Source organism: Dufourea novaeangliae, unplaced genomic scaffold (assembly GCF_001272555.1).
Source record: "Dufourea novaeangliae isolate 0120121106 unplaced genomic scaffold, ASM127255v1 scaffold168, whole genome shotgun sequence".
Classification (NCBI taxonomy): Eukaryota; Metazoa; Arthropoda; class Insecta; order Hymenoptera; family Halictidae; genus Dufourea; species Dufourea novaeangliae.
Genome location: NW_015374062.1, coordinates 1,946,071 through 1,961,250, shown reverse-complemented (window position 1 = coordinate 1,961,250; position 15,180 = coordinate 1,946,071). Strand labels below are relative to the sequence as shown.

Sequence of the window (15,180 nt, the reverse complement as noted above, 5' to 3'; positions counted from 1 at the left end):
AAATCGCGCTCGTATTAAGGCAAGTACAGGCAATGAAACAATGACGAAATAATATACAATACAAAAATATCTGATTTTCAATTTAGAAGGCACAGACATAGCTTAAAAAGTATGTTAATTGTTTATGGATCCATAAGATTCACTGAGGGGGGTCGGAGATTTAATTGATACTCGCCAAAAATCATAGCTGCTAACCACTTGTATTGATCGTCTTTTAGCGTCCCAGCTATTGTACAACCAAAGAATGGAGATTCTTTACTCCTAAAATAGAATTATAACTTTTCATTGTATGCAAGCTTTTACCAGAGCAGAAGAATTTGTTCACATGCATTTTTTAAATATTTGATTTAATTGTTACCTGACTGGTTTCTTATTTTTACTAATAAATGTAATGGACCATCTGTAACAAGAATATTCTTCAGAATTTTTCCGTGAATTATAATATTGTGATAATGAGTACTACACCAACCCAGTCTGTGGATTTCGTTTAGGCTCATGGCCTAAGTACCAAATGATATCTTCTATCTTCCATTCGTACAACTTGGTGGAGCATGCTTTGTCTTTGTAACAGCAAAGCTTTGCTTGAGTAAATTCGAAGAGGTAGGTTTTAAAATGCTTCATCTTCCTGTCGGCAAATTTCAGTTCACCAGATGGTATCAGTGGTGGTTTCACCTGTGAGAAAAAATTGAGAAAGGAAATAAGGATGCTCAAATTCTCAAGGTGTGCAAAACTTACAGCGAATAAAAATATATTACATGTTCAATATTAAAAGCAACAGTTTTCTTAATTTTCCATTTGCATTTTATTTTTCATCATTTAGTATTTTATTTGTATTTTTCCTTAGCTTCCCCATCATGTCCCTCTTTCCCCTACATGTATTACACGAGTATGTTCTCTTAACCCTCGGGTGCCATTACTTTTTAAAGTCAGATAAGGACTACACCAAACAAATTCAACTAAAGTATAAAGTATAATTGGTTCTATCTTGTTCCATACCATTTGAGAAGAATTTATAAACATGTTAAGGACGTATTGTTTTACGCACGTTTAAGAGCATAATGCGACGTTATTTACGAACCGGTCACCCTTATACAATGAAAATGAAGTAAAAACAACGAGCACGGTCAGGCCTTATTAAACCACATCCTGTTTTTGCGGTGAGTAAATACGCTATTTATCTTTCCCTCCTGACTCATGTAGCCCGATCCACTGCGAGCAGGTCGCTATGGAAAATGGTTTCAGACTTGAACGACCCTGAACCCTTCTAATGCATACATTATTGTGCATTCGGAGCGTGTGAAGCAAATTGTAACATAATTTCAGCAAACTGATGATTCTGTGATGTACATGGTGATCCTGGTGAAATGGTCAAATCATTCGGAAGCGAATAGTACTAATTAACTTCACCAGGAAATCGTATACGAACGTAAGTGTGTAAATGAATCTTAGATGAGATTGGTCAAGATAAAAATGTGTTCGCATATGTACAGGGTGGTCGATAACTGGTAGTACAACCGGAAAAAGGGTGAGTCTAGATAAAAAAAACAAATCGAAAATGTAGTTTAAAGTTTTTTGTACGAGGCTCTGGGCAGTAAGTAGAAACAGAATGCAATGGACAGACGCGCTAGCCAAGTCCTATTCAATTGCACGCGTAGCCAACAGATTTCCAAAGTCGACTTTCTCAAAAAAGAAAGTCTCAAATGAACAAATTTTATTCTATATTTTCAATCCCCCCCCCCCGTCTTTCAAGGACATACATCTTTTTTGGGACACCCTGTATATGAACGTGAGTGTATGCACGTCCAATTGTTCCACAGACGTTTCGTATCCTGCATTGTAAATCTAATCCTAAATAAGGCGCCGATTGCGTATTACACTATCAGTATAAACTCTGTGCCTCCCTTTCAACCTTTATCTGGGTAGATTTTCTATTGTGTTTACCCGGGACACTATATCCTTGTAGAGTTGATCCCTTTTAAGAATGAGGACGTTGTCCTTTCTATCCTCGGGATCCCAGTATCCCCACCTTGCCACCGCCTCGAGGACACGCTCGGTGTGGTGTAGCGGGCGTCCCAACGCGCCCGACAACGTATATTCCTCCAGACAGAGTTCATGAACCGGTAAATTCGTTTTCTCGCTGAGCTCCTGGCATATATCGAACGCAGTCTTCTGTGGTCCAATCTGTCGGGGCAAATTGGGCAGAATGCTTCATTGTCATGAACGAGTACAAGAATGGGTCTTCTTCATGGGCGTAGCCAGATTATCAGTCCGAGGGGCGGGAGGGGGGGAGGAGGCAAAAATATTAACACATCGATTGCAACAGTGAAAAATGCCGCACGTAGCCAGACACACATTATTTTCGTGTTTCAAATTATTATGCAATATTAAATATTGTATATACAAAATCCAATTTTTTTCTCTTGTAGCGAGGGGCAAAAGCCATTTTTCTCCAAAATTTCCTTTCACACATCATTTAATAAACTAATCTAACATTACAAAAAAACTCAAGTCACCTGGTCCAAGTTTAAAAAAAATTATTTCGTTTTAAAGGGTACATGTAGACTTTTTTTACTGACTGTACATAAATGATAGATTAATTTCCCTTGAAAATTATTCCATTTAATTATAAAAACTTACGGTTACGTTGACGCATTCCCCGTCCTTGGACAGGATGTATATCCACATCTTCAGGTCACCGGACGGTGCTCCTCGTGGCCCATTGTTCGAAACATGGTGCTTCTCGAGCACCTCCAGAATTTTCGCCTCTTTCGCTAGCTCGGCCGCGGTCAACTGATAAAGCTTCGGATAGAGCTTGATCAGATCACCGATTACCCGGGTCTCGGCACGGTTCCATTCCTCCGCGCTGTTCTCGCCGGCGTGCATCAACGTCGGCCCCCAGATCGCGGACAGATTCTCGACGGTCATCAGGTTCCTGGAACTCTGTTCACTAAGGCAGTGAAGGTGAGCAAGAACTCTTCGCACCGTTGCCGCCGGCACGGGGCTCAAAGTCAACAAAAGCTTCCTATACGTCGCCACTCGGTCGTCCTCGTTACTGTTCTCTGGAAATAAAAATCGAACCTCTGCAGTGATTCTTTTTTCGTGCTTTATCAGGGGTTTTCTTAACCCTAGAGACCTTAGTGACCTCTATCGCACTACCGACACACACACAGTGGGCTGGAAAAAATGGCCAAAAGTCAATATTTCATCGGATGTTTGTGGAATTTGACAATCGAGAATTTTTCAGGTCATTGATAATTATATTTTAAGTAAATCTAGGAATTACATGCTTTTCTTAAGTATCGTATTGGGCTTAGAATAAACTAGAAAACTCTTTGGATACGGTGAAATTTCTGTCTTTTACTGTATTTTGCAGACCCCTATAGGCTATAAATGCATCAAATCCTTAGTCTACTGATAAACAATCTGACAACGAAAATTCAAATTTCAAGATTGCGGATGAAAGAGTATCACGGTTATTTCTCGAGTTTGTGTAATCATTTAACTGTAGATTGTCATGCAAATTCCATTTTTCATTACTATAAATTTCTAGTAAATCAAACGTAGTGTTATAGCAAACTTTTTGTTCCGTTTAATTTGTTTTATTTTCTGCCAAATGATATGAGACTGAACATGGTATGAGAAGACATCTTTTGTCCCATTTAAGCTTATCCATCGCCACGTAAAATATTGAAACGTATTCGTCGAACTCCCCTGTACAGTATACAATGTATATAAAACATGTTCCGTGCGTTCAGTAATTTGATGAAAGTGGGACACACGCTCTTTGTTAAACAATATCCGAAAGTCGTTAAGTTCTTTTGTGTGATGACACCGGAAATTCAATGATATAGGGTACTTCCCGATGGAACGGGCTACGATGTGAGAAAGTAGGCGTGGGTGCCAACACGGTCCAGCTTGACATTCTTCTTATAATTACGTATGCAAATGACGGTCGAGGGCCAGAAGCGATTTATTTGCACGTATTGCTCTTCGCGGAAAAGCTTCGCCATCGTCTTTGTCAACGGGACAGAAACCAGTTGTTCAACTTGAAATACTCGTCATTCTTAAACTTATCTGATTTCAAATGTAATATCATAACAATAAGATAACAACATTGCACACGGAAATAAAAAAAAAAACTGAACTCCATTTAAATAAACTTTATTAAAAACTAACTTGAAACTGCATACAAAATGTAATAACTAAATTTCAAGTATTAAGTAATAAATTAATTTTGATTTTACAAACTGAACAATTTCAAACGTTCGAGCAATAATGTAGCATTAGGACGTACTTCATTCCCAAAGCATTGTGTTAGTAGATTGAACCCGTGCGTGGCCAGTCAAGGACAGTGAGTGTTCCTTACCTGAAGTAAGACAAAGCCGATCGTGAATGTTAGCAGGAAACAAAGGATCCGGTAAATCACGGAGAAACCTCCTGAGAATCGAGGCGACGTCGTGCTCCGTATATGCGTCCTTTGTAATTTGCGTTGCCCATGCGTCGCGACGGAACGCCTGTAGCAATCGAACGACCACGCTATTGGATCCGCTTCGACGATAAATCCCTTCAGTCATAATACCTTTAAAAAAAAAGCATTAATTTTTCGTGCATAATGTTATTAACCCTTGTGTAAACAACTGGGTACTCGGGTATCCAGGTACCCATTTCTAAATTTCCTTTCACAATGTTTGTATGCTTTTGTCTAAAGCAGCATTTGGTATATTATAGGCAGGGAAAACTACGAGTTTCGATATTTAATATGTTTATCAAGACATTCTGCCAATTTGTATTACCATTTTATCAGCTGGCGTTGCCTGCAAAACCCAAGTCAAATGCGGAAACAGATGGCTATGGTTATTTAAACAACTTTTGTCATTCATTGCTGGCAATTTGCTTGAAACTTGTAACTGGTTATCAGGCTCCCTGCGAATTCCTAAGGACATATTTGTCAAACAACTGCCAAACAACTGCCAGCGCAAGTGAGTGAAGAAACAAAAGATAATAACGTTGTTTGTATTAACCTATCGTCCAACTACTAAAAAAAAGTACAAAGTCGTTCGGCGGGATATTTTTTGAATCGGTGCTGTCAATTACCGTGAGCGTATATAAAATTGATACATTTGTCGAGTATCACGGGCACATCATCCTGCGTAAGTTGCTGCTCTTCCAGACCTGGACCGCACGTGGTTGCCGATTGGTAAAGGGCGTGCCTCCACGCAGAACCCTCGTGTGTGCCCGGGGCAGCCATGTGCAATGCACCGCTACCACCTGCATCCACAACCACCACCGGAACGAAACCTGCACCGGGAATTGGACCTTCTTGTTCTCGCAAAACTGTAACATATCGTCGTTGTCTCCTAAATTTCTGCTACTCTTAACCATTTCGATATGGGTCACAGTGGCTCAGAATCCCGAAAATCCTGGCGAAAATCCTCAAATAGGAAATTTCCAATCTTCTTTCGAGGACTTTGTTGGAAATTTGTCATTGAAAGAAACGACTTGCATCTCTTTTAGAAATCTAAGACCTCGTATCTCTCTGACCCATTCGTTAGGACGGAAGCCCGTAACCGTGTCAATGTAATGATGTTCGCGACGGTTGCTTTAGATTGTGCCACACGAAATCGCTGATATTTGAATAGTTCAGAGTCAACCGCGATTAGTGAGTTAAACATGATCTACGCAGGTTGTCCTACTATTTAGAAGCTCTACCAGTACCGCGCCCCTTTTGTGATTGTGTAATTGCTCTACATGAGCAAACAATACAGTATCAGAGGAATAATTTTAAATACTTATTCAGTATAAATTTAAACTGATTCATGGCAAAGTTAGCTGAATTAAGGTATCAAATCTTGCGTTATTCACAACGGTCACCAGAGGTTTCCCACATGATCATTGTGTGTAGTTACGAAAAATGGTGGTATGTTTTCGAATTTTCATTAAATCTGTCGGGATTTTAGAAAGTCCAGTTAAAATTAAAATATAATTAAATAACGATTAGTTGTTTTGCATCTTACTTGTATCCCTTTTTTTATGTATCTTACAATGTATTAATAAAATATTTCGTGTTTTATAGCCTATTGATCTGTCTGTTTCAGAGTGAAAACACTTTTGATTGTTCTATTTACGGCGGAGTGCATTAATAAAATAACTTACGACGCCTTTGTAGGCTGGTCAAAAGATTATTTCGGCTGTAAATCACAATGACAACTGTCGACGAGTATTCGGCAAGGTCAGAGCTGGTCAGTCATTTTAAAATCGTACAGTTAGTCGTGCGCAGCCATATGTATCATAAAAAATAAATACGGTAGAGGACTGACTACACGAATACATGAGAATAATTTCAGTTTTCGGTTTCGTAAATAAAAATATAACGATTCATAACCAGAAAATTAGATTTTTAAGAATTAACACTGTTTCCCGTATGTTACCATTCAAAGATTCGAATCACTTTCTTAAATGCTACTGCAAACGCTTTTGCATTGGAAGACACTTACTCTACAGTGTTCTTTTAAACATTATTTAGAAACTATGTAGAAGTTATTTGTAATTAACAAGTTATCATAGTTAAAAAAAGAAACTAGAAAGTTATTTATAATTATAATTATAAATATGAATATTATAAATATTTCGAATAGTAAACAAGTATTTTCATATAATACTTACCAATGCATCGCGCTTTCCGAAGATCGAGCTCTCCGAGAGAATTGGCTGTGAACGGTTCCAAGGACTTTGTGTAAATTAGAGATCTATGGTGCAGGAGAACCCAAGCCGGAAACCACGTGCCTGTTACGCCTTCCTGGAACACGCATGAGTTAATATTAGTCAACTTAACATTCTATATAAGGCTTTAACAAAGTTATCTATTAAATCAAGTAGCAAGAATTCTGACCTAAAGTTAGAGCATTACAAAATACATTTTCATTGTATAAAATTAACATTTAAAATATCATCATGTTTAAAAAAATTCTTGAAAGAAAATTCCGAGAAAAAGTTTTTTTAGGATATCTGAAATTGCTACAACATGACGTCAGTAGTATCATTTGCAATGATGCCTCACAGATAGTTTACATCGTAGTCAAATTTTTGGTCATATCGACCCAATGTCATAGCCGAGTGTTAATTTCATCGACAAGAAAAATGTTAATTTCAGTCATAAACAAGTACAGTGATTGCTCGATGAATGCGTCACGAGCAACGGCGTTACTCCCACCACTAGGGGAGTTCCCTTGAGGGACCAATTAAAACAGAATAAACAAAAGTTAAGTAGAGGTTCGACTTCGGGCAAAAAACAAATTTATGAAGGATTAAAAACCTTTTGGCCCTGCCACAAATGCTTCGAAGTGGATCTGAGTACGTAGCATTCATCGAGGAATTACTGTACTATCCACCAGAGCGTGTTTTGTACCTTTAAGTAGGCCCATCCTGCCCTCGTCAGATCGGCCGTGTATTTCGTGGGAAAGACTAGAGTAATTGCCTCCAATATTCGTTGAGCCCAAAACCTTCTTTCGGAGACACCCTTTGCGTAGAACACGTGCACACTCGGTCTTCCGTCTACGCTAATCGCTGTACAGTGAACGGTCTCGCCATCGACTACCCTGAGCATTTTAAATCGCCTTCGTTATCCACTTTTCCCTTCAACATTTCTCATTATGTGCAAATTCTGTTTTTTCCTTTCATAGATCGCTGCACGTGGACTTTTACTTAACGCAATATGTATACGTTTTCAAGAAACAGGACAAAAGATATAATACAGGGTGTCCCACCTAACATGAACACCTCTAATATCTCACTTTTTTTTTGAAGATAGAGAAAAAAGAATCATTTTTTGAAGATAGAAAGTTTGTTCACCCTACGTGTGCCTTTCTCTCGTAAATAGTAGGTATTTGAAAAAAATGGAAGAAGAACTTACAGTATATCTTACTATTCAATTTTTTATATTTACATTATTTTTCGAGAAATGAAGGTTATCTTCAGTTTCTTAAAAAGGACGTTATGTTTTTTAATGTCGTATGAAAGTGCGAGTTAAGACGAATTCACTCACATGTGACACAATGAGTTCCAAGGTCATACAGGGTCAGAAATAAGAGTACCACACATGAGTGAATTCGGCTTGAAATGATATAACTAGACAGCGGATTTTATGCATTTATAACCTATGGGGCTTTGTGAAATACAATAAAAGAAAATACTATTCTTAATCCAATAAAATATTCAAGAGAAGAAAGAAATTCCTACTTTTGCTCTAGCCTTTATGAATTACTTTACAAAATTAAAAAACTGAAGGTCACCTTCATTTCTCGGAAAAATAATGTAAATATAAAATAATTGACATAAATGATCGTGTCGCCAGTAAGATATACTGTAAGTTCTTCCTCTTTCATTTTCTTGAAATACTTACTGTTTACGAGGAAAACGCTGACCCCATTTTCCACGAACACCCTGTATATTCACGCGTCTCGAGGAGTGTTCTATCCCCGGGAAAAAAAAGTGGACTCACTTTACATCCTGCAGAAGATGAATGCTGTACACTGTGTCGAGTTGAATGACCTCCTTGACCGTAGACATGCTCTTATCGGTGTAAAACGAGAGTCTCTGGTCACCGAGCACCGCTGCCCTCTGCACAAGATCCTTCGCCCTTTCGATCCCTACCCCGGTCCTGTAAACCACTCCACGATGGGTCGCCGGATTCTGCGTCATAGTGACCTTCGGCCTTTCCAGCTTCGTCGATTTTGTATTGGAACTCGCTGTTTGGTCCCGACTCCTCGACAACAGTTTGCTGCCGGACTTCACAAGATTCATCATGTTCGGCCTGATACCGTGAGTCGTCGACTCGTGTCTCAGTTTCTTCAGTTTCTGTATCATACCGACCCGACGATGCTCCTCCGTCGTTTTACCGGTCGGAGAATTCGTCGACGTTTCCTCGGAACCTTTCGCGGCCGGTGTGATTACCGTTGTAGCTGGAATTGGCGAAAATCGACGTGTTGCCAGTGTGTTGAAAATAGATCCCGAAACGTGGGCTACCGCAGTGAGTACAGCGAGGAAATTATTAGAACCACTTGCGTGAATTGACGATTTTAACGGGTATTTTTTATAATTGCATAAATTGAGTTGAGTTTTTTCGTGTATTTTTAAGGGATTTTCTATTGATAATGGATTTGTTAATTAAAAATTAGTCAGTGTAGAAAACCTTGGTATTGTAATTTGATTTCTTCACAAACGCAGAAAAACATTTTCATATTCGGCCACTTTACTCTACAGTAAATCCTCGATAAGTGTTCGATATCTCCTCGGCACTGAACATTAAATATCTCATAAACTGATGGTCATATGCGGCTGTAACAAATATCATTGGCTTCAGAATTCCAAACTCTATTACTGTGATAAATTTCATTAAAAAGTGAGTGTTACACCTGGGGACCTCCCCTTGTCAATATCGAAGAGTCTTCTAACACTGATCGAGAATTTACTGTGTATCATTTTCATTCAACTACATATATTTACCTGTTGGACTCTCATCGACAGGCGTCGCAGGATCCGAAGCAGCCACCGTGATCTCGCTATTACGATCCTTCGCCGATTTTCTGGGCGGCACAGCGGGCTGCTTCCTCGTGACCAGATGCGCCAACTTGGGCAAGAGCGCTGGATTCTTCGCGATCGCTGTTTTATCGGGCAACGAAGAGGTCTCCGTCGTGACCTCGTAGTATTCGTTCTTGGGCAACGAGTCGAACCTTTTCGGCGGCACCGGCGGAACTGCGGAAATTTCAGCGTGAAGCATGTCCTCTTCACCCATGTCGTTCTGCTCCTCCTCGTTATCGACTGCTTCCTGGAAATCGAGGGTACTCCCGGCACTGCTTGGTGAATCACTGGTCGCCAACAGTGTCTCCAGCAACATCATATCGTTGTTCTCGAAATTGCTGTAGACGTTCTCGTCCGTTTTCGCGAACGGATCGAACTCGAACAGAAGGGATCGACTGCTCTGTTGTCGGTTCTCTGGAACGTGGGATGGTTCTTGTCTCTCATCTGATCCTCCAGCAATTTTTAGGGGCAACAGATTTTCGTACAAAGAGTTCTGAACGAACGCCTGGCTTTCGTTCGAGGAGGACGACGTTCGATTCAACTGGGGCACGTCTTTGTCCAGAATATCCTCCTCGCCGCTGGATATCCTGTCCAACTCGTCGATGTCCTCGGACCTGCCAGCCGGCGCCGTGTCGTAAAACGTCCAGGAGTCGGACCTGGACAGCCGTCTCGCGTCGATCTTGTCGTGCGATAGCGACACATTGACGTCTGAGAGATTCAAGCTCTGGTCGGAGTCGCTGGCCTGATACGAGAAACGGGAAAAGATAGCTCGATAAGATAGAACGTCTGCCAATGGAGCTGTTTTGAATATAAACAATCGGTAGAACTATACATTTTTGTATACACCATTCGATGCATTTCTTAATTCTCTACAACGAAAGTATTAACTCTTTAACTACGGAATTTAGTTTTAAAAATCCCTCACAGAGTGCGGAATTAAAATCAATCAATGACGAGTATACACGTCGAACGCAGGGCAAATGGTCCTATTATAAATTTTACGAAAAACGATAGTTGATAAGAAATATGGAAATCACTTTCTGCAATAACAGAACTCTTACATGATTATAGGGACATTGACCTTATAACAGGATCCTTACCTGATTGAGCGCGAAACTAAGCAGGTTAAACGCCTCGGGGAAGTCCCTCTCGTTCTTGACAGAGACGGTCGAGCTGATAGTGTCGTATCGACTGCTGCCCGACGTGGTCGACTGCAATTCATCGTAGATAGACTCGTCAGGAAGCGGGGGTGGAGGATAGACCGGCGGCGGGGGGCTGGTTCGCGTGCCGGAAAGGTCCTCCTCGTTCTTCATGCTTCTCAAATTTACGTTCAACGGGCTGTAGAACGTGATGCTGCTGAAAATATCGTTCGACGGCATCGACACGCATCTATCATCCCCTGCGGGATCTTTGAACTTCTTCCCGTCCATGGTGTCGCGAAGAAGATCGTCCTGATTCAGGGACGTTAACCGTCTGGTCAGAAGGTTCTTCATCGACTTCTCTAATCGTATGCTAGCATTTCTGGTGCTCGAGATCACTGCCCGGCCCTTGGTCGTCACCTTCTCCGAGATCTCGTCTTTGAGCTGCCGGGAGCTTGTGCTCAAACTACGGAAGAATTCATTGTTTGCGCCAGGTCGTGTCTCTGGTGTCGTTTTTGCGTCGTCGCTCTTCTCCGATTGGCTCGAGTCGCTGCTCTGACTGCTCAGCCGAGCCGCCGGGATCACCGGAAGCAATCGTCGCGGCGCTGGTATCGGCCGATGCGGAACCGTCGATCTCGCTTTCGGGATCGGCTTCACCTCCATCACGACTGGATATCTCTCCGGCTCGCCGCTCTCTCGTAACCGAACGATCCAGGAACGTAGAAGCTGCGCCACATGCTTCGATCCCCTTAATAAGAAGTTCATTGCATTGTTTAGTTTTGCATTTTCTGCGGTGCGGCTCGAGTTCTTAACTGTTCTAACTCCATTTTTTCAAAAGAAATTAGTCATTCGATCTACGTGCATCTCATTGGTCCGGAGAATACAAATTCACCATAATACAAAGAAAATTCAATCTATATTCTGTAAATAGTTGTAGAGTACTTTCCCACCAATTCTATAGTTTGTTAGCTGCTGCAGTTACATGTAAAACAAACATCGGGTCATTTTTACTTTATCTTAAACATGACCACGAACGATCTGTTTGGAGTTAGATAACAGTATCGACTCATGCACGAAAACGTTATTATGATAGAATATACATTATCGCTTATGTCGATGGCCCATATAAATTTTGTTCGAGATCATTTTTTTTTTTTGGAACGTTCAAATGTTTCAAACCTATCGACGTAATTTTCATTTCAAGCGTCTTTTATCCAGCCAAGATATATTTTATCTAATAATTTCAGATGATCGAACCCGACGACACATACGGTATACATATTTCAGACAGTTCCAATTTTAGCTGACGTTACGCCAGCAACCCACACGCGTGCATATCGATTCGTGCAGGGCAAAACGAAAGTTTTGAATGATCAGCGAATCTACATAAAATTCCTGCGCGTGGTAATGAAACGTTATCGCTGAGAGGTGAAGTAACAGGTGTCGTGCGCGAGTCTCCACTCTGTGTTTAGCGATAAAATAGAAACTGTGTAGAAAGACTGCCGTACAAAATCCGAGCATATGTCAGTAATAAAATATCTTTTGTACTGCATTGCTATTATTAGTGCCACGTGCAGCTACAGATCGCTTCATTGTATTAAAAAAAGAATACTTTCTTGTAAAGTACACATAAATATTAAATATAATTGTGAAATATTTATTATTCCATTGTATTTCCTCGACTAACTCCCTTAAGAAGATTTTTCTTCAACATACTCTATAATTACACTTTAGACCATTTGTCACGCTAACTGCAATAATTTGCTCTATTATTAAAAATATAAATATTTATACGTGGACTTGCGTACTCATCATTTGGATCATTATACTACTACTAGTACTAAATATAATGTATTCTCAAAACTGTAAATGTTACTATCTAAAAATTTTAAGGTTTTCCTATAATTTAATGGCGCATCCTCATTCCTATAAAACCCGCCACAAGGCCCCAACATCCTCATTGCCAGAATATATACTGGATCGAACCAGAAGTTCGTTCGATTTTCTACTAACAAATAAAATCCGAAGAAACGTTTGGTTCAACCCAATAAAATACGTCTAAAGTCATCAATTATTCGGATGTCGTTCATATGTGTCGCAAAGCGTTCTGATCCTATTGCGTATCAGTGCAACTTGACAATCGAAATGGTCCAAGTACGACAAAGAAAGGCGACGAATTAGCAAAGTGTTTCAATTTCTTAATTCATTGCTCTTTATCTACTCTTCACGACCACTTCCGTTTAATCAATACAAGTCAGTTTAAATTGGGTCTTGTAACTTTTGATGGTACCGCGTAATTGGGAGCTGCAAACACGCGGGTGCTTCTGCTGTTGAATTACGCGCCATTTCGCAAACCTTCGAAACGAATTAAGGATCACTTTACGTACGTTTAATCAATGAATGATTGTTAATTATAGAACGTCGAGTAAATACACAATTAAAATGAAAGATCACAGATAAGTACGGAAAAGCGTAAAATTGATCGTAGCGTTATCACAGAGCGGTGAAAGTATGTTAAATTTATTGCGTAAACACTCTAGCAACATGCACGTGCAAGCTTACTGGTACCCATTTTTATGTCTACTTGGTAACACACGTGCAAATTAATATGTTTTTCGTGCATCGGCAAAAGAATTTCCTTAAGCTACTAAAATTGTATATAAGAAGAAATTTAAATTTGAGCGAAGAATGTTAAATATTATAATAATATTGTAAATATTAATACAATGCAATGTGTACAATATTGTATGTAATATTGTAAATATTAAATTATGAATGTTATCAACAAACAAGTAAGCAAAAACTTGAAAGCTTCGGTTAATCATTTGCTCTCGAAGATTTCATTAGTGTCCAATTAGGTGTCCCTGACATTAGAACTTGAAAGTCGCCATATTAAATTCATCTATAAAAATAAACGCATGTACTTGGTAATATTATACAGCAACATTTTAAGGTATCAGTTTGAAGATCTATTTGTTTGTAAGTTGAAATCATTCAGTTTCAAGATATTCTTCGAGGGCAAACAAAAAATGAATAAACGTAGCAGATACTAGAGTACTATACTGATTACAATAGTTGGCCATACTTCGTAAGACTCGAAGACGATACTTCATTCCTGCCATTCCGTCGAGACGCTGAATTTTTACACAAAGAATTGTTAACACCCGCTCCGTACATTCTACCAACGATAGTTACTTCGGTAATAAAGACAGCTCAGCGCCAAGCACTGTACGGTTGAATCACCGCATCCGAGTCACGTGATTGGCAATGAGGAGTTGGAATAAATCAAGTTTTATAATTTCGATTGCTGTCAATTATCGTTTCTCTTCACAGAACATCCTAGATACGAAATGTTAATAACATAAGATAAGTAAAATAAATGTGTACTGTATTCAACAAAGTACATTACTTACACGATTTATAAATAAATTTTGTTCACGCCCAGTCCACATATCTTCTTTGATTTATTTATGTTTTAAAAGAATCTTATATCCATTTCATGTAAACTCACTTGACAGTTTGATATTTACAATGACTCTCTCGTTGTAATAATTTTGTTTTAATACAGTAAATACTATACGAATGTAAAAAGTGACAACGTTACGTTAATCTAAACGTTTGCATGTTCGGCGCGCAACGTGGAAAATATGGAGATCAAGACGCATCTTTAGGGAAATAATATGAATGGTAATTACGGGCGTTCAGCGTGTTTAGTATTCCAGCCGCGATGCTAAGAATGTCAGCGTACTCTTAAGTTGAATTATTAGTACCCTTAAGGTCCGAAATCGGCTGAAACATCTCCGTATATAGAAACTATATTTATCATCGCTTCGCCAGACTTCCAGATCGAGGACATTTAATTTCCAGCAACGATTCGCATACAGTGTATAGAGGGTGTTCAACGAAGGTTGTGCTAAAAAATCAAGGACATATGTAGTACTCATTAAAACCAACAAAAAATGTTTAAAGAACATAGGTAAAAAAAAACTTTTTTTTGGATTACTACACTTATCTATGGCAAATGTTCAAAATGTCCATCATTCAATTCAATAGGTACATAATTTAGGACCAATCCCATGCCTGCGTCTTATTTATTGACGACAGATTCCTAATCGGTGCTTTAAATCTTGTGCCGTATGAATTGGTACATTGTGTACTATACTCTTTAAACAGCTCCTTAAATCAAGGAAAACACTATGTAGCTTATTTCTTTCGAGAAAGTTACAGCATTAAACTGGTCACAGCTACAGCTCGGATACAAGGTCACGTCAGACACACAAACGGACATCCTGCACGTAAATAAATTTGTATTTCGCGGGAAATTGACGTTCGCAGACTTTTGCGCGTTTGAATCATCGTCTCCGAGTCACGTGACCGGCCACCAAAGAGTCAGAATACTGGAAACTATGAATTAACGTGACAACTGTTTTTTAGCAATGAATCAGCATACGGGAATCCGATACGG

At 39.5% G+C, this 15,180-nt stretch overlaps 1 protein-coding gene across 1 annotated transcript; it reads right to left on the bottom strand.

The window, feature by feature from the left end:
* Nucleotides 1-12: 12 nt before the first annotated feature.
* Nucleotides 13-11,424, bottom strand: LOC107190227. Its single transcript, XM_015578998.1, has 12 exons — nucleotides 10,677-11,424; nucleotides 9,502-10,318; nucleotides 8,498-8,957; nucleotides 7,406-7,595; nucleotides 6,664-6,796; nucleotides 5,095-5,334; nucleotides 4,367-4,579; nucleotides 2,638-3,059; nucleotides 1,942-2,181; nucleotides 470-672; nucleotides 359-400; nucleotides 13-261 (listed from the first exon to the last, which is right to left on the bottom strand). Exons 1-12 carry the CDS (start codon nucleotides 11,376-11,378, stop codon nucleotides 123-125), a joined length of 3,801 nt encoding a protein of 1,266 aa, XP_015434484.1. The 5' UTR covers nucleotides 11,379-11,424; the 3' UTR covers nucleotides 13-122.
* Nucleotides 11,425-15,180: the final 3,756 nt, after the last annotated feature.

Excerpts from the sequence above, each read along its gene's own strand:
- LOC107190227 (XM_015578998.1), bottom strand. The coding sequence starts at position 11,378 with ATGGAGGTGAAGCCGATCCCGAAAGCGAGATCGACGGTTCCGCATCGG. Across the intron at positions 6,797-7,405 it reads CAGGATGGGCCTACTTAAAG|GAAGGCGTAACAGGCACGTG; the intron begins GTACAAAACACG and ends TGCGTGTTCCAG. Across the intron at positions 5,335-6,663 it reads TCGGAAAGCGCGATGCATTG|TTTTGCGAGAACAAGAAGGT; the intron begins GTAAGTATTATA and ends GATATGTTACAG.